The sequence below is a fragment of the Halichoeres trimaculatus genome, unplaced genomic scaffold (genome assembly GCF_033239565.1).
Source record: "Halichoeres trimaculatus isolate MK-OKI-2021-1 unplaced genomic scaffold, fHalTri1.1 fHalTri1_scaffold_18, whole genome shotgun sequence".
NCBI lineage: Eukaryota > Metazoa > Chordata > Actinopteri > Labriformes > Labridae > Halichoeres > Halichoeres trimaculatus.
The window spans coordinates 26,020,400-26,038,157 of record NW_027437196.1 but is presented as its reverse complement, the minus strand read 5'-3'; the positions used below and the strand labels follow the sequence as shown (position 1 = coordinate 26,038,157).

Here is a 17,758-nt window from a genome sequence, read left to right as displayed (position 1 = left end):
TTTGGATGATCTCTTCCTAACATTCATGGTCTCCTGAGTGTAGCCCTGACGGAGAATCCCAGCTGTATAGAAGCTCGTCATCTTATTACTTGTAAGTAATCCCTGTGGTCATCCTGTGGGAGTTTGACATTTCCTGGAACATGGGAGGGTGGGCGCAGGTCAACCAAAGTAGAGGATTCATTAATCTTCTCCCACTGGCAGCTGATTCACATTAACATACCTTTTTACAGTAAAATAGTGGATTTTCACTCACTTATGCTTCAGCACCAAACATACAAATGGCTGCCACTTTCCTCTTTTTAAATCATAAAAACAACAGTGATATGTTTGATCAGTTTAGCTCTTTAGAATATGAATAAATGCCTCTATTAGCCCAATTGTTCCCATTTTTGGTTACCACAAGTCCAACTCACTTCACTATAATTTTTTGCAATCCTATCTCTGGAAACTTTGATATCTCTTAAAAGAAGTCCATAGATAGTTTTAATGATTTACCTAATGAGGAGTAGAAGGGTGGGAGAGGTTATCTCTTAGAATTGGTCAAACTTCTGTATATATTTTCCCCTTTTCATCCACTGAGAGTAAGAACTGTTACCTTAAACAAATCTGCATTAATATACAATCCTTTGACATGCTGACCTGCACAAACTGTTATGTTATCATGGCAGCCACGTCTTTGTCTGCTCTCTCCGAGACAGGGCAGGCCCCCAAACCTGGCAGGAGGACTGTTACACTGCCTGGTGCGAGCAGACGACCCTGCACACCCGTCACACTCAGACCACGAAGACCAGGGACTCCATGAACCGTGGACTACAGAGAGGAAGAGAACATTAATGTAACAGTGATAGTTAAAAATCGGAAAGGTGTCAAGGATAAGATTATAAATTCATATTAATGTTTTTGTAGAGAAGCAAATAAGACAGATTGTAGAATTTAGGATTATCAAAATGAAAAGAAGGATTTATTTTCATGGATACTTTTCTAATTTAAGATAAAATCATCAGGTGCTGGTGGTTAATCTTTAGTTGATGTTTTGTAGTACCAAACCTTTGAGATGAGTGATGGCGTCTTACCTGGACAGAATGTGATGACAGGACAGGGCTGTCTTTGAATCTGAACTCCGACCCCGTTGTGTATTTCCTGTTCTCCAGAGCAGGCCACTCCTCCCGCTTTGGGCTCTGGACAGCTGCAGCTCCTGTACCGGGACACTGACTCTGCCCCACAGGTTCTGGAGCATGGAGTCCACTCTGACCACTCACACCAGCCTCCAGACACTGGAAACACACACAGGAACACTCATGTTTGAAAGCCTACAGTATCAGGGTTGGCCTCTGTTCCTGTTTTCTGACCTGTTATCTTTGTTTCAGGTAGATCTACCTAGAGTTTGCAGCTTGTCTGTGGTGCAGCTTACCTCAACAGTCTTGGCGTTAAAGGAATCAAGGCAGACCTGCCAACTGCCTTCACCATTGTTTGCAGTATCAAGCTACAATTTGGTGTTAGTTGCAGATTTGTATGATAATTTGTTTCCTGACAGTGTTGAAAATGACGATGACCCAGTAAATATTTCATATTCTGGATCTTGGTATCCAGAATATTGCCAGGATGTGGATCATACTTTTACATCTGTCAGAAATTATGATGACCTTGTCTTGTATTGTTTTGCAAAGCAATCTGACCATTTATCATGGAGTTATATAAACATATAATGAAAACAGCCCTATCTCACTATGATAAAGAATCCTTAAAAAAAATCCTGGATTCAGACAGTGATCCAGATCATTTCCAAAACTTAATCAGTTCTTCCTTATCCCATTTTGAACATTTCCTGAAAATTTCATCAAGATCTGTTTGTTATATTCACGCTAAATTTTACAGTAAACTAAAGGAAAAAAAACAAAATGTGAAAATGAATTGAAGTGTCTTAGGTCTGACTCACCAGGACAGGGCTCCCTGGAACAGTTTAGCCTCCCACCCTCACAGGTGCTGAAACACACAGTAAAATTATCACCCTCTTCCTGTCTTCTTGTTGTACATGTTTACTTTTTACCCCGGATGTACATGTGGACACAGAATATGCAACATGTATTTGCATCATACTGACCAGTTGTTACATCCATCAGGGGCTTTAGTGGTCTCCCCTGGTTGAAGTGTGTGTCCAGTACTGAGGTCCAGACAGGGACAATCCTCTCTGTCCACACAGACGGTCCCATTCTCAGACAAGACCTTTCCCTCTGTGCAGTAACAGCCCGGCTCACACTGCCACTCACAGTGCTGAGAGACACAAACACTCATTCATCGTTCTCATCAAATCTGTTTGTTATATTCACACTAAATTTTACAGTGGTGGCAGTATGAGGGGAGAGGAGTCAAAGATCAGTGTGATACTCACAGCCAGGTCCTCGCAGGAGCGAGGGCATGAAGGACCACAGCTGCTGAACACAGTGCCGGGGACCTGTGAGCATGGAGCCACTAGAAACACACACATGCATCATAACTGATGTAAAAACACTGTAATGGAACCAATTACACACACATTCACAGTCTTCTTCAGAACACACTCTCTCTGAAGGTACCTGGGCAGTGGGCAGAGTTGCAGGCTTTGACCTCAGTCCCCAGCCCCTCACAGTAGTTCCCGTCACCCTCTGGACTGGGACTGTCACACTCTCTCCTCCGGCTCCGAACCCCACCTCCACATGACTTACTGCACTCTGTCCAGTTACTCCACAAACTCCAGCCGCCGTCCCCTTCACAAGAGGCAGATGGTTGACATCAAACAGTGAAAAAACTTCACCATGAACAAGGATTCACAATTTGATCAGCATAAGCAGCTGGTGAACACATTAATCACCCAGTGACAAATTCATTATATACAGAGTATACAGCATGTAACTGCCTGAGATGCACAAGCATGGAGGTCTGAGACATGAGCTGGAAATTTAGACAAGACTGACAGACCAGTTTGAGTCCATAGAGTGAGTTTGTGAGTTATATTATTTGTAATAATTTTGAAAACATCTTGTGACCGATAATTTTGTTTAAATTTTATTATCATGTTAGAGTTACTCTATGCCAATATGGGAATATTTAGCAATAATCAAAAACATTGTTTATATCTAGGAGGTTATAAATCATTTAGGCAGACTGAAAAAAATCACATAACATCTCTAACAAGTCTATTTGCTAAAATCACCAAGTACTACACACTAAAGGGGCAATTCAGTCAAAACTTTTTTCTGGTCTGAAAAACAGACCATGAGAAAAAAAAAGATTCCTAACAATGTACATCATAAAATGTGAAAAACTCACTGTCACATATGTGTGTGTTGATGCAGACTTGGTCTTCTCTGTGAGCTCCCAGACAAGGTAAACCACTGCCTGAACGCTGAGGACTAGAGCAGAACCGGTATCGAGACTGAAGACCTGCTCCACAAGACACAGAACACTGACCCCACGGAGTCCACACTGACCACTGGCCATCGACTGGAAGGAGAGCGTTTTTGTGTGTTGAAAAAAGAAACAAGAAAAAGTGGAGGGATGGTTTAAAAGACAATAATTTCACTTTTTATTCACAACTTGTTCATGTTGACTTGCATTCTCAACTCTAAAATGTAAAAAGATGTCACAAAAATTAAGTAGATCAAAGTTAAAATCATTAAAGGTTGAATTAGAGATGACTTTGAATGACTTGATTCCTACCATTGCAGCTGACTTGAGAGCAGTTGACCAGCCTCCCTGCTTCACATGTACTGAAACAAACACACACAGAAGTAAAATAATTATAGTAACTCACTTTGTTCAGTCGTAATTTTTTTTCAGGAGTTGATAAAGTGATTGAGTCACAAAGTTTCACTCACCAGTTGTTGCAGTCTGTGGGCACTGAGTCTCCTGGGTTGTACTGCTCTCCACCAACATCACAGCGACAAACAGACTCCCGCACACACACACCATCCTGACAACATGGATTACCATCAATATGTTTGTTTTTTATTCACATAACCAAACTGATATTTAAACAGGCAACTCACCTGCTGAACTGTCCCATGTGGACACTGGCAGCCAGGTGTGCAGTTCCTGCTGATGTCCATTGTGAGGTCTGTGCATGACACAGCTCCCCTCACACACTGCTTCCACTTCTGGCCTGGAGGACACAACGTGCCGTCTCCTGACACGAGAAAAGGCAAACAGAGCAGGATTTTAATCCTGGTACAAATATCTCACAGCTGGCTTAAAACTGGACATCTGAATTAACTCCAACACATCAATTTGCTGAAAGCATGAATTTAACAGCACATTAAAAAGAGTTTGAACAAAAGGATTTATCTGTATCTAAATAGTGTTGTTAAACCTTTGCATAACTGTCCTCGTTTCCTTCTAAAATTTATTTTTCATCAAATTTTGAGTTTTGAATTGTGCAGATTTCATTATGAAAACGATAAAATCTAAGTTTGAGCACTTCTGAGACCTTAACTTTCAAATTATTGTTGAATTAAGGAAAAATGACCCTCTGGTGCGAGAAAGCTATGACTTGTACAATCATATCAAAGATAAAAAAAAATGCTGAAGAACAGTGAGATCTTGGTGTACCACAGGGCTGCAGGTTGCAGGCACTAAACTGCTGAGCAGTGCCATGGACTCTGATGGGCCCACGAGTTCGACTCCTGTAACCTCCTCCACACGTCACTGAGCACTCTGACCACGCACTCCAAGGCTCCTTCACACCTTCAGACACAACAGAGCATGTCAGGTTTCTTTTAGACTTAAACAAAGAAAAATAAAAAATATTTTTTTAAAAATGAGTTCTTCTCCTCACCAAAACATGGTTCAATGCTGCAAGTGTCAATCCCAACTCTGTCTCCTTTGCAAGGCTGACCCCCAAAGGCTGGAGGAGGATTAGTCCCTGAACGGTACCGTCTTCTCACTCCAACATCACATGTTCGACTGCAGGCGCTCCACTGAGTCCAGCTGCTCCAGCCACAGTCCACTGAGGAACACACACAAAACAAAAGACAGAGAATGTTAAAGGCTAAAAGAAACACATAAGAGTGAGGAAAACACTTTAAGAGGGAAGGAGACGCAGGGGGAAACAAGTCCAAGTAATAGAAATGCCACTCACCAGAGCAGGGAGCTGCTCCACACTTCATCTCTCCATTGATGCAGGTACTGATGAAAACACAACAGGAACCAGTGACTTTCTGTCTTTGGATCTAATTTACAATAAAAGTAATTGGAAAACAGGCTGAATGTACCAGTTATTGCAGGCATCGACAGGTAGGGAGGCACCAGCTGGATGTTGTTCCCCGTGGTGGTAGCATGGGCACTGTGCCAGGGGCACACAGCTGTTGTTGAGCAGGTAAAAGCCGAGGGCGCAGTAGCAGCCATCATAGCAGGCCGTGGCACACTGAACCTCTGTGGAGGTCATGTCCAAACACACCCGAGGACACGCTCCACCCTGAGCCTCACACTCCGCCGCTGTCATGTACACCATGCCCTCTGGACACACACCTGGAGAGGGAGCAAAGGTAGGGAATTAATACTAGATAATACTGCACACACACATACAAACATTTATTAAATTCAGGAAATAAAAACACAAAATGAATATTAAAAGAAGTGATTTAAAAGTAATATTCAAACCGTTACTCAATGGACTCTGATGGACTAAATCAGAGAGCAGGACTCTACCTGTGCAGGGGTGAGAGTTACAGTCTCTCGTCTGCATGTGTGGCCCAGAGCAGCTGCTGCCCCCGTGCTGTGGTGGAGGTGAATTGCAGAATCGCTCTCTAATCTGGACGCCAGAGTCACACTCTGATGAACACTGAGACCACGGTGACCATTCAGACCAGGCGCCATTCACTAGTTGTATAAAAAATATCACTTACTTCATGTTTTTTAATCAAACGTCATTTTTAAAAAACAGAGGAGTTAAAGGTGTTCTACCTGGACAGCGTACAGTGTTACACGGTTCTTGCTCCTCGCTGTCCCCAGCACAGGCAGTGTGTGTGTGGTTAAAGGCCGGCAGTGTGTGGTTACAGCTGCGATATCGTCGTCTAATCCCAACATCATCGACATGGTTGAAACATGTCTTACTGCACTCTGACCAGCCGGTCCATTTACTCCACACTCCATCAGGTAGCTCTGCACAGAGGAAAAAGTTAGACATCCTTTGGTAATGAACGTGCAAGAGGTTTAGAAGACCATGACTACTCATAAAGTCTGGAAGATTGGAAGCATTAATGTTTCTGTTGTGTGCACAGTGAGATTTGATACCAGGGAGGCAGGGGCTGCTACAACGTCGGGCCTCTGAGGAGTCTCCTGAACAGGGCTGGACTCTAGATGCTCCGTCTGGGATCACTGGTGATCTACAGAAAGACTTTCATGAGTGTATGTAACTCTAGAACGGTTTGAAGGCATTTTTTTCTCAAAGTGTTAATTCTTAAATTAAGAAAATGAGACATCACAAAACAATGAGAGCATTTCTTAGATTTTACAAAATAAAAACAACCTTAAAACAAATGACAAAGATTGAGCAATGATTTGTTAGTGAAAGCCATTTCCATAAAAATAATCATTGGCAGTTGAAAACTTCTGACCCATAGCTTTGAAGATTGAAGTGTTATAAAGGTATAATAAATTAAAAAAAACTGACCTGTAGCGTTGTTGTAGTCCAAGACCACAAGTTACATCACATGGCGACCACGATGACCAGGCTGACCAGTTACAGGCGGTCACACAGCTGGAGGTGTTACAGGTTACTCTTCCATCTCTGCACACACTGAGGGGATATGAGGGGAAAGATATGAGCAACAGTAGACTGTTTTTTTAAAGATACAAATTTATTGTCCAACTGTCCAACAAAAGCATTGGGATTGATGATACTGTGATTCAGCACAGCACTTAAAAGAGACAGACCACCAAAAGAAAAACAATATTTACATTTCAAATTAACTTCCTTTCAGGATTTTTTTAATTTAAATGTTGAGCCCAACACATGAATTTTAGATTATATGTTTTAGGTTTTAAACCCATAAACTAGAGCTGAGATGTTTCTCACCATGAGGTGCAGCGGTCCTTGCTGACAGTCTGTCCTGGCTGAAGCGTTTGACCATCAAAGACACAACCACACTGAGTGGAATTCACACATCGGCCACCCTGCAGGTAGAGTCCATCAGGACACCGGCAGCCTGGAGAACATGGAGAAAGCATCTCCTCAGCTTTTTAGCAGCACTAAGTGAGGATTAGTGTGCTCATATCACTCTGAAACACAATATTTCTGCTCGTATTTAATAATTTAACAGCAAATGAAATTACCAAACACTTAAACTTTGAAAACAATCCTCAAATTGTTTTGAAAAAGAAAAAAATGAAACATAACTTGATGCAAAATCTAACTGAAACTGCACTACTCCCTGTGTGTCCTACCTAGTATGCATGAATCAGTGCAGTTGCTGGACGAGCTAAGATGTGAGCAGGTGGGAGGACAGGGCTCAACTCTTCCAGCCCTGCAGTCTGCCTCAGTCACCAGAACCATGTTGTTGACACAGCCTGCACAACCAATCACAAAACACAATTAGTTCAGACTCATTCATACACTATTGGTGGTGATTCAAGCTTGTTGTTAGACAGTAATACTCAGACTAAAGGACAATATCTGGAAATTTCAGAAAACATAACTGCATGAATTTGTCTGATTCACCTGTCTGTGTGCCAACATCTTTGGTGCAGGGCTGGTTGTTACAGCTCAGGGTCTGCAGGGTCATACCCTCACAGTCCTGTCCTCCGTTCTTGGGAGGAGGAGCAGAGCAGGTTCTGTTTCTGTGCCTGACACCACCTCCACACTGAGCATCACACTCTGACCACTCTCCCCACTCTGACCAGTGTCCATTAACTGAAGAGGAAACAGGAGACACCCAGGTTAAAGAATAAATACACGCCATACTGGCTGTTCGTGTGAATGATGCAGTCAGGTTCAGGACACAGACCTGGACATGCCCGAGGGAAACAGGCCCGACTGTCAAACTGAGCTCCACCGCACGCCCCGCCTGGCAGAGCTTCCCTCAGTATGTCCCTCTGACGAAACAAAGAGCCCAGTCCACAGGACACACTGCACGCGCTCCACGCAGTCCATGAGGACATGATGCAGTCCACTGGACATGCAGAAATAAAAAGAGGGCTCACAGAAAGTTCCCAAAATATATCTCTATTTCTCAGATCTTTCTCTGGTTTATGAGGTGGACAGAGGTCTTACCACAGTCTTTCTCATCCGACCCATCCGTACAGTCTTTCTGCAGGTCACATCTGCGGTCCAGGTGAATACACTCACCACTGACACAGGTGAACTGCTTTGCAGAACAGGGGCTGGGCAGAGGGGGGCCCTTAGGAGTGACGGCTGGTCTGGCCGTGGTGCCTTTGGAGACAAAATGAAACTTTGTTCATCTCACAAGTTTTTTAGCACAAACAGAACAATATTTACAACAACTGACTAACACGGTAACACATTTTTCATGTATATGGAGTCTGCAGAAAGTGGAATTAACTGCACTCTGCATGGGCTGTTTGCAAAATTATCACCACAGTAGTTAATGGTTGGAGATGCTTACCACAGCGCTCTTCATCTGAGCCGTCCAAACAGTCCCGTCTGCCGTCACACACCTGTGATGAGTCCACGCAACCAAATGACCTGCAAGCATACTGGCCCTCCACACAAAGCACTCTGGGAAGTCCATCATCGTGAGGAGTGGTGACCATCAGTGGGGCTATCGGTGATGACAAATGAGAGGTTTTAATATATAAAAATGCTAAACACTTGTTGATGAATTCATTTAGTGTCTCTGACCTTTTGTAGTTTGCAGCCCAGGTCTTCCAGATGTGAGGCTCGTGGTGAGGTGCAGTCCAGGTTGACCTGTGGTGACCCCAGGGTAGACTGATGGCTTGGTGGTCCAAAGACCTGTTCATTTAGGAAACAAAAAGACAGAAGAGGAATAAAAAGATCAGGACCATTAAATAAAGCAATGAGTTTAAAGCACACTGGTTCAACAGCTTTTAATACCTTGACTTGAGGTTGTGGTCTTGTGAAGTCCTGACTCACCCGTGACCCCCTCACTGGCCACACCAGGGCGGCCACCTGAGGACCTGGTGGTATGAAGGCCTGGGGGGCCTGTGGTACTGTCATTGTGGAAACCAGGCCTCCCTGTAGGGGTGGTCTGGTTCTGCAGTCCTGGAGGGCCTCTGGTTGGAGCCGTGCCTACAGAGAAGAATGAAGAGATTAAAACATGAACAAAGACAGAAACAGGTTCAGAAATAAGATACAAGGGAGGAAAAGAAATCACTGAGCTCTCACCACAGTTGATCTCATCAGAGTGGTCTTTGCAGTCTGGTCTTCCATCACAAAGCACAGAGATGGACACACAGTCTTCACTGTGCTGACATGCAAAGTGACCGGGCTTGCAGCGCTGCACAGTGACTGTTCCACCATCAGGTGGAGACGTAGTCACACTGCTGGGTGTCACCAGCTCATCTTCAAAAAGGGGAGAAGAAAGGGTTTCATATAAGACTGGTGTTGAGATGGTGCAGGCTTTCACAAGTGGTGGAAATCAAAGAACATGAAATCACTTTCTCACCTCCCCGGCAGCCCAGGATCTCTGCACGCAGGTAGAAAGTGTGTCTGAACTCCACAGGGATGATGCGCAGGTAGCGAGCTCTGACCAGGCGGCTGAGCCAGCGAGTCACAGGAGTTCTGCCCACCATGCGCACCTCAAATATCTAAACCACAGAAAGAAGAATTTACAATCTTAATATGTGTACAGACAAAATAAATTAGTAACTACTATTTTTCATCACCCTGATGAACATTTTTATAAAACATTGTATCATGAGGAAAAATGTGAACACATACAACCATGATTTTAGATCGTCTTTAGCGTCTTTCTACCTGAGCAGCACCCCCAGGCTTTCCATCCTCAGCGTAGTCTGAGAAGAGTCCACTGTGCAGTGCAAAGGCCAGGCGGTATTTAGTGATGTAACCCCACATACGCTCACTGCCCTGTAACACCACCCCTGACACCCACGTGGGCTCCAGGAAGTCCACTTGAAAGTATGGTTGAGGATCTGTGGGCAAAGGGCTCCATCCTGGCTCCATAACCTGACTGTGCATTAAAGAGGATATGAGTTAATACTTTTTTATGCTTTCTATTATCACTTTCTGAAAAGTGTGTGGAAAAATCGGGAAAGCAGTGACATGCAGACGTATCAGATGTCAAGTATGTTATATATCACATAGACCAGGTCTCTCACACATTGGGGACGATGTTTAATCGTCCAGCATCAGCAGGGTTGTTCTCATGGTACGAGGATGAGGTCAGCTGACCGTATCGTATTCTGCCATCCTCCAGTCCAAGAGGTGATGAGCAGATTCCTACGAAATATGAAACCAGTGTTTATGCAAACCAAAAGAGCCCGATAGTCCATGAGAGGCTGATATCCTCAAAGCACAAGAGGTCCACAAAAAGTGAATTTATCACTCACCTCGAGTTCCTGGGCCACCATCCTGCAAAACAATCAGAAATTAATTCAGGCACTTGACATGTATCTGTGTAAGCTGTAGTGTCTAATTCTGTATGTTGTATGCAGTTTTATTTGCCCAAAGCAGGAAGAAATGAAATTTTAGCTTTAATGTTATGAAAAGTTTTATTTTGACTTAGAATTAAAACTTTCCTCCAAAGAGGTGCTATCTCAGCCTTTATCGCCATTACTGAAAATCTTTCTACAACTCTTTATACCCAAATATAAAATCACAAAGACAGATGCTCCATCTTTAGGTGTCCTTAACAAACCCGGTTGATGTACCATCAATTGCTTTTGATGTCAGACAATGTAAAAAAGAAAACAATCAAAATTTAAAAAACTTCAAAGTCAGTGATGCAGAATCCAGGGAAACCTGTGATTACTGAAGAGTTTTCTTACTGATGGTGTAACTGCAGGATGAGTGACAGCAGCCATGGATGGAGTCCTGAGAGGCGCAGGGGTGGATGTGTATGGTCTGTAATTTAACATAGTAGGACTATAATGAAGAGGTGAAAATGCATAAAACCAGTCTTCCTAACTCCTAAACCCATAGTTATCAATAAAGTTATGCTGACATAATTAATGATTTTTATGTAACAGAAAGAATCAACTTTTTGCATCTCCAGAGAGACGTCTTTGCAGGTGAAGGGTTAATCAAAGGTACCTGACAAAGAAGCTGTGATGCTCTTATCTAAAAAAAACCCTGTTTGTTACTTTTACTGCCTCTCCGTAGCATTTTGCCTTTACACTTTTTCTCTCTCAAGCTGTAAACTGCAGATGTCCATTCATCTCAAAAGCAAAACAAAGTCAATACTCACCACAACTGAAATTAAACAGTGAACAAAGAGCTTATTGAACAAGGATAAAACATAACAGGGTTTATGAAGTAACACTATTATTTTCACCATGGACTTTTAACTGACATTATAATCTAAAACTACCAACGATGATGCCCTTCACCTGTCTGACTGAGTAGTCATGCTGTGATGATGGCAGCCAGCTTCATCCTCTCCTTTAGGACACTGTGGGATCCCATCACAACGTTGGCTCTTTTCAATGCAGCCCCCTGGTGGTGGGCAAGAGAACTGTCCAGTGGGGCAGCTGCGTGGACTGGTGGTTGTAAGGGATGGCCGTGTTCCTGTGCGCAGAAATGGGAAGAATTACATCAAAGGTTTTACAGTTAAGCTGCACACATCTTGTAAAATAACTGAACTACATTATGTAAGGTTGGGAAGCTCACCACAGTGCCTCTCATCTGATCCGTCCCCACAATCGTTGACCCCATCACAGACAACTCCCAGTGGACCTGCTGGCACACAGCGACCGTTTTCACAGTGGAACTCTTTCTCTCTGCAGCCTCCACCTGGGGACACGGGAGTGGGAGGAGCTGATGTCCCCAGCCAGTGGTCACCTGGAGGAAGAGAAGATGCATTAGCATTACATAAATTCAGAAAAATCGTGTACCGTCAAAAAATAAGCATTTAAACTTTTGAACATCTCCTGACCATCTCCACAGCCCATTATCTCAAGTCGAAGATAGATGCCGTTTTGGAAGTCGTGAGGTAGCAGGCGGACAAACTGAGCCGACACCATCCTGTCCAGCCTGATCTCTGCCACCCCTCGATCATCGTGGTTACCAATAAAAACCTGGAGGGTAAAATGGTTTGAACATCAATTTCAAGAACAAAAGAAAAAGCAGAGCCTAGGAGGGATGCACCAGTCCCGTCCTAGTATCAGGTATCAGTCTGATACAGGCCCAAAAAGTTAGCCTATAGCTTAAACATTTAAAAAGCAGGATTAAAATACTGTAATGTCTGACCTTGGCTCTGGGTCGGGCATCCTTGACAAGCTCTTTGTAGGTGTACCACTGTCTGCCATCATTGCTGAACTGGAGATAGAAACTGGACACAAAGGTGCTGAACACACCTCCACCCTGGGTTAGCAAACCTAGTCAGCATCACAGAGGTAGAAACAGTCTTTTCACTCAGAAACCACACATAATTTCATAAAGCAAAGCTAGGATTTCAGTCTCCCTTTTTACCAGTAATGTTGTACGGTTGGAGAAGATCTATCTGTAGGTAGGGGCTCTGTGTTTTGCTGGTGTGTCCGTCAGGGCGTCGCTGTGGTAGGTCCTTGTAGTCTTCAGGCTCTGGACTCCAGCCCTGCAGATGAAATAAAGGTAATCTTTTGATCCTCTGTGGGGCAGTCTGACCAGCAGTCTCAGGGCTCTAACTCTGACTCTTGAGGTGGCATGATTTCTACTTACCTGGAGATCACTGTGGGAGTCCCACCTGTGGAGGCGCCCTGCTTCAGGTGGGTGACCACTCTGCTTTGAGGAGGCACTGAAACTAGAAGCTGGGAGAGACTGAACACCGAGTGGGGTCCAACACTCATCTGAAGAAGAACAAAACAATATTCTTTTGATATTTAAGTAAGAGGACATATATTTAATATATATCAATTATTGTTATCACATAAGATAAAAACAACTCAAACGCTTTTACCTTTTTAACCACATGACACACTGATCTTACCTCCAGGAGGAAGTGGGTATGTAGGAACCAGGGGTTTGGTGCCCTCTGCTGGCTTGGAAGTTATAGTGTCAGGACTGACAGTCACTAGAGTGGTTTCATTTTCTCCTATAAACACAAGTACATGCAAAGTGAGGATCATCAGTGTCAGAGAATTTTCACTATGTTGCAATTCTGCCATCTTTGATGCTCTGATTTAATTTTATCTTCACAACATCTCTTGGTGCAGCAAGGTGTGTAAAACTGAGAAATGCTCTTTATTTGACAGATCAAAGGTGGTGACTTTACCTTGGCAGTAACAGCACCTGTCTCCATCCCCAGGCACCAGACTTTGTCCCTGCACAACAGAAGAAGACCACTTAACATTTGACTTAAACACATATGACAATTTCTTTAGAGACAAATCTCAACAGACAGAGGGAGAGATCGGGATGTAGAGGAAACATGATATGTTCATGTCATGGAGAGACAGAGAGATTGTTCTGTTCATATTAGACGAGACGGTAACAACGTGTTAAATCACAGACTATCAAAAACTCAATAAATGTGCAAACACACTCATGGGCTCTTACCAGTGGGCATCCACTGACAGCATATGGACAGTAGGTGGCACACTGCACTGTAAGGTTTGGCCGACAGTGACATAGGAGACAGTGGTCTGACCTCCATCTGTCCCCCACGGTATGGGACTGACCCTGATACTCACACTCATCACAGGGGTCAGTCTGGCACCTGCACACAGACATTGGACACACATAAACACAGGAGGACAGAACATTCATGGGATGTAAATCTGTTTTCAGCAATCTAGTTTATTTTTACAGTAACTTTAAATTTTCTCTTTTAAAAAATCATTAAAATGTTTAAAGCATTGCAGTTATATCAGTAGTGATCAAAGAACATGATTTGGAGAAGATTAAAGTTGTCAGACAATTCTAATATAACCCGCTCACATGGATGTTGTGCAAAGGGTCACATTTCCTCCTTGGAGACAAAATACTGAAGAATTTATTAAAAAAAAAAAAAAAAAGACTACTAGGCATGACACCCTGTGCATCACAAATAACCAGATCAAACAGAAATCAAGTTCAAGGTGTTCAGCTAAGTTTGGTCCATGTTGACTGGAGGCTGAATTTCAGAGGCAGTGTTCGGTAGACTGCAGAAACAATTCTTATTTTATTCCCCCTAAACAATGCTGTGATGGATTAATCAGAAACATTAGCTTTGAGTCTCTAATACCATGAACAATGACAGCAAATTGAAATTAAGATTTTTACTTTTCAATAAGCAGAGCTGGATAACAAACATGTCGTATTAATTCTACAGGTGAAATAAAGTAATCATGAGTAGATTTATAAAGATTTAGAATTAAACACTTGTAGCAGGTGAGGGTCCAGATGAGAATATACCTGCGAGCTTTCCTATAAATCCCCCTGCAGGTTCTCCCATCTCCATGCTTGACAGGGTTGTTTGGGCTGCGAAACGACCACTGGACACTCTGAACACCACAAGGCCCCAAACACTCGCCCCACTCAGTCCACGATGACCAGCCGCAGTTAACTGTAGCATCACAAAGAAAGGACCTTGATAAAGCTGAAACAAAACAGCTTTAGATTTGATAACAGTCTTCAATCATTCGACAGACTCACCTGAACAATCAGGGTTGGGCTGGCATCTCTGAGGACTTCCTCTCTCACAGACACAAATCTCACAGTCCACCTTTATCTGTTGGCCTGGCCAGTAGCGCACACCTGCCACCTCACATGCACACTCCTCTGGTAACACACACTGCTGCATATGGTTCATCACCTGACCCTCAGCACACCAACAACCTGTGATCAGACACATGACAGAAACTATAGAGACAGAGTAAAACTTTTAAATCACAGAGAAAGGAAAAATTCATTTGACTCTGGCCTGACCTGAGGAGCAGGGTGCTGTTGAATCACACGTCATCCCGCTGCTGATGTGAGCGCAGGAAACAGGGCAGGGAGCACAGTCGTATCTCACCAACCCAGCAGGACAGCTGGTGTTGGTACAGCCATCCTCAGGACAAGGCTCTGGAAAAAAAAGGGAATTTACTTTTGAGTTCTTTAAATCATGTGATCATTCTCTTAAAACTCCAAGCAAATCAGTGCACAGTTTGTGAGATGGATCCTCCTAATGACAGACATCAAATCTAGTCAACCCATCTGCTTTGCAAGGTACCAAAGATGTGTGGGGCAAATTCACATCTGTTTGACTGAGTTTTTTGACTTTGCACGTTTTTCTCTTACTTGTAGCAATACCAACTTTTAGAGACAGCTAAAGTACTAACAACTTATAATAAAATATATCAAACACTTCATATTTTACTTGAAATGGGATCAAAGCATTCTCTTCTAAAAGGATTTTTTTTCTCCATTGTTCACAAAAAGCTCTTACTGATTTCCATGGTGAGGTTGGATTGTCCTGGGAGCTGGGAACAGTCTCTGCCTCCATAGCGAGGGGGGAAGCAGCCTCTGTGCCTGACCTGTACTCCACCACAATTGCTGGAACAATTGGACCAGCTGGCCCATGGCATCCACTGACCATCAACTAGAGGAAAGAAAAATCAAGTTAAGACCTTTTTGCTTAGGGCTTGTGAGATGTCTGTAACCCTGCTGGAAAGTATGAAGCGTGTTTGGAATTCATATCCACATCCTCACCAGGGCAGGTGGTGTTGAAACACTGCTGCCTCTGGTGGTCCTGACCATGACAGTGGTGCAGTGGGTCACCAGGGGGGCAGGTTCGGTGACGGCTCATGGAGCCTGTGCCACAAGAGGTGCTGCAGGGACTCCACGGACCCCATGAGCTCCAGCTTCTACAACTCTGCTCATCAGTGGGACCTCCAAGTGGAGCCAATGAGGAGTCTGGGCAGTCTGCAACACCGTTACAAACCTAAGTTAGAAAGAGTGAGTGAGTCAGATCAGCTGGATAGTTTATTCTTATTTTACATCTAATTATGCATAAGAAACATGTCCACATACTAAGATTTCCAAGAGATACAACTCTTGTTTGGCTCTAGTTCTGGTACAGCTCTGATCTTGGACTTACCACATTGAAGGGGACACAAGAGCCATCCATACAAGTGAATTCAGGGCAGGTAACTGTGGTGTTCCTGCTGCCAGGAGGCACTGGTGTGACAGTTTTATCTATACAGGAGTACACCAAAGAATCATTATTTACCACACTATAGATTAAAAGATCCAAAACATCAAACACTGAGGTGTACTCCGTCATAAACCTTTCCATCTTCATAACATTTCCCTCACAATGCATCTCTTTTTTTCATTCATCTACACTTCCACTCTCACCTCTCTTCTCCTTAACTTGTGAGAACTCACCACACACCAACTCATCGTCGCCTCGCGGACAGTCTGGAACACCGTTGCACACTTTTGTCACGTTCACACAGGTGCGGTTGTCACATGAGAAGCTGCCTGGACATGGAGGTATCCGAATGGATCCTGGTGACAGAGTTATTCTCAGTTTTCTTTGTCTTTTGTATCTCTTGTGTGTTGATGATGTTTGTCTTCTTTTCATTTCCTCTTTGCATTAACAGTAACTCACCACAGTTGTCAACACTCTCATCAGAAGCATCCCTGCACTGAGGAATCCCATCACACAGCTGCTGATAGTCCACACACTGGTCCCCACTGGTACATGGCACCTGACCGGGGCTACAGGGGGCACTGCACTGCTGCTCATCACTTCCATCCATACAGTCTGTTTCTCCATCACAGCGCCAGGCCTGAGGAACACACTGCCCACCAGTGGCACAGCTGAACTCATAAGACCTGCAAACTAAAGACAGAGAGGTGTGAATGAACAGTAGAAAAACATTCCCATGAGTCTGTGAATCACGACTGTTGTTACCTGAAGTGGGCACAGTTGGAGTGACAACGGTGAAGCAGTTGGTTGTGTCTTCATCCTCTCCTCTTGGACAGTCTCTTATTCCATCACACAGCTTAGTGTTTACAACACATGTGCCATCACTGCAGGCAAACTGGTCAGGAGCACAGGTTACTGCAAAAAGCATACAGATCAAATGAAGAAAGAAAATCATTCCAGATAGAAAAGCTTTGAAGGAAAAACTTTAATGTGACACTTTTTCAAGATAAGTTTTAAGTTGAATCAACAAAAATCATTGATCATAGAGTTAAGCTACTAAAATACATCTCGCAGCTTAATAAACAAACTTAAGAGTCTATCAAGTTTCCCTGCAATTCTGGCCCCCTTTCTGATGTTAAGCTGAGACAGTGTGTTGATCAAATGTTCTTTGACTTATTTTGATAGTTAAAAAAATGTCCAAATGTCAAATAAATGCATCATGTTTCCTGCTCTAGTTCAGGGTTAAATACACCTGCAGTACCTCTACATGATACTGGCCTCAGTAATCAAGAGTTCTTTGCGTGGACTGAATGTCCTTTCATCCTGACATCCTTATAAATTAATTTCTGCAATGTTTACCTTTGCTCGGACAGACAGCTTCATCAGTCCCTGAGAGGCAGTCTCTGTGTCCATCACACACTTTGTCTGCAGGGACACACTGATCTCCAGGGCACTGAAACTCTCCCTGAGAACACAAACACCTAAAACACAAGAAAAACAGAGAGAATAACCATTATTTAATGAACAGACACTGG

The 17,758-nt window shown here is 43.5% G+C and overlaps 1 protein-coding gene across 1 annotated transcript in view; it reads right to left on the bottom strand.

Moving 5' to 3' along the window:
- Positions 1–17,758, bottom strand: part of sspo (SCO-spondin) — a 93,470-nt gene that overhangs the window by 52,982 nt on the left and 22,730 nt on the right. The window contains exons 30-80 of the mRNA XM_074694077.1: positions 17,583–17,704; positions 16,989–17,138; positions 16,683–16,916; positions 16,457–16,579; positions 16,167–16,264; positions 15,779–16,010; positions 15,516–15,668; positions 15,014–15,151; positions 14,741–14,923; positions 14,501–14,651; positions 13,664–13,823; positions 13,380–13,428; positions 13,095–13,199; positions 12,827–12,954; positions 12,602–12,722; positions 12,380–12,507; positions 12,066–12,207; positions 11,801–11,971; positions 11,521–11,698; positions 10,960–11,035; positions 10,522–10,543; positions 10,291–10,411; positions 9,929–10,142; positions 9,618–9,759; positions 9,338–9,514; positions 9,047–9,241; positions 8,834–8,944; positions 8,598–8,753; positions 8,246–8,404; positions 7,980–8,144; positions 7,694–7,885; positions 7,420–7,542; positions 7,052–7,181; positions 6,647–6,772; positions 6,268–6,359; positions 5,938–6,135; positions 5,683–5,853; positions 5,247–5,502; positions 5,114–5,160; positions 4,811–4,981; positions 4,585–4,719; positions 4,026–4,162; positions 3,855–3,949; positions 3,697–3,746; positions 3,307–3,480; positions 2,574–2,744; positions 2,390–2,469; positions 2,102–2,271; positions 1,937–1,983; positions 1,074–1,274; positions 640–810 (exon numbers count right to left, since the gene is read on the bottom strand). Of these exons, the coding sequence (XP_074550178.1) occupies positions 640–810; positions 1,074–1,274; positions 1,937–1,983; positions 2,102–2,271; positions 2,390–2,469; positions 2,574–2,744; positions 3,307–3,480; positions 3,697–3,746; positions 3,855–3,949; positions 4,026–4,162; positions 4,585–4,719; positions 4,811–4,981; positions 5,114–5,160; positions 5,247–5,502; positions 5,683–5,853; positions 5,938–6,135; positions 6,268–6,359; positions 6,647–6,772; positions 7,052–7,181; positions 7,420–7,542; positions 7,694–7,885; positions 7,980–8,144; positions 8,246–8,404; positions 8,598–8,753; positions 8,834–8,944; positions 9,047–9,241; positions 9,338–9,514; positions 9,618–9,759; positions 9,929–10,142; positions 10,291–10,411; positions 10,522–10,543; positions 10,960–11,035; positions 11,521–11,698; positions 11,801–11,971; positions 12,066–12,207; positions 12,380–12,507; positions 12,602–12,722; positions 12,827–12,954; positions 13,095–13,199; positions 13,380–13,428; positions 13,664–13,823; positions 14,501–14,651; positions 14,741–14,923; positions 15,014–15,151; positions 15,516–15,668; positions 15,779–16,010; positions 16,167–16,264; positions 16,457–16,579; positions 16,683–16,916; positions 16,989–17,138; positions 17,583–17,704 (7,241 nt within the window). The remainder of the gene's footprint in view (positions 1–639; positions 811–1,073; positions 1,275–1,936; positions 1,984–2,101; positions 2,272–2,389; positions 2,470–2,573; positions 2,745–3,306; positions 3,481–3,696; positions 3,747–3,854; positions 3,950–4,025; positions 4,163–4,584; positions 4,720–4,810; positions 4,982–5,113; positions 5,161–5,246; positions 5,503–5,682; positions 5,854–5,937; positions 6,136–6,267; positions 6,360–6,646; positions 6,773–7,051; positions 7,182–7,419; positions 7,543–7,693; positions 7,886–7,979; positions 8,145–8,245; positions 8,405–8,597; positions 8,754–8,833; positions 8,945–9,046; positions 9,242–9,337; positions 9,515–9,617; positions 9,760–9,928; positions 10,143–10,290; positions 10,412–10,521; positions 10,544–10,959; positions 11,036–11,520; positions 11,699–11,800; positions 11,972–12,065; positions 12,208–12,379; positions 12,508–12,601; positions 12,723–12,826; positions 12,955–13,094; positions 13,200–13,379; positions 13,429–13,663; positions 13,824–14,500; positions 14,652–14,740; positions 14,924–15,013; positions 15,152–15,515; positions 15,669–15,778; positions 16,011–16,166; positions 16,265–16,456; positions 16,580–16,682; positions 16,917–16,988; positions 17,139–17,582; positions 17,705–17,758) is intronic.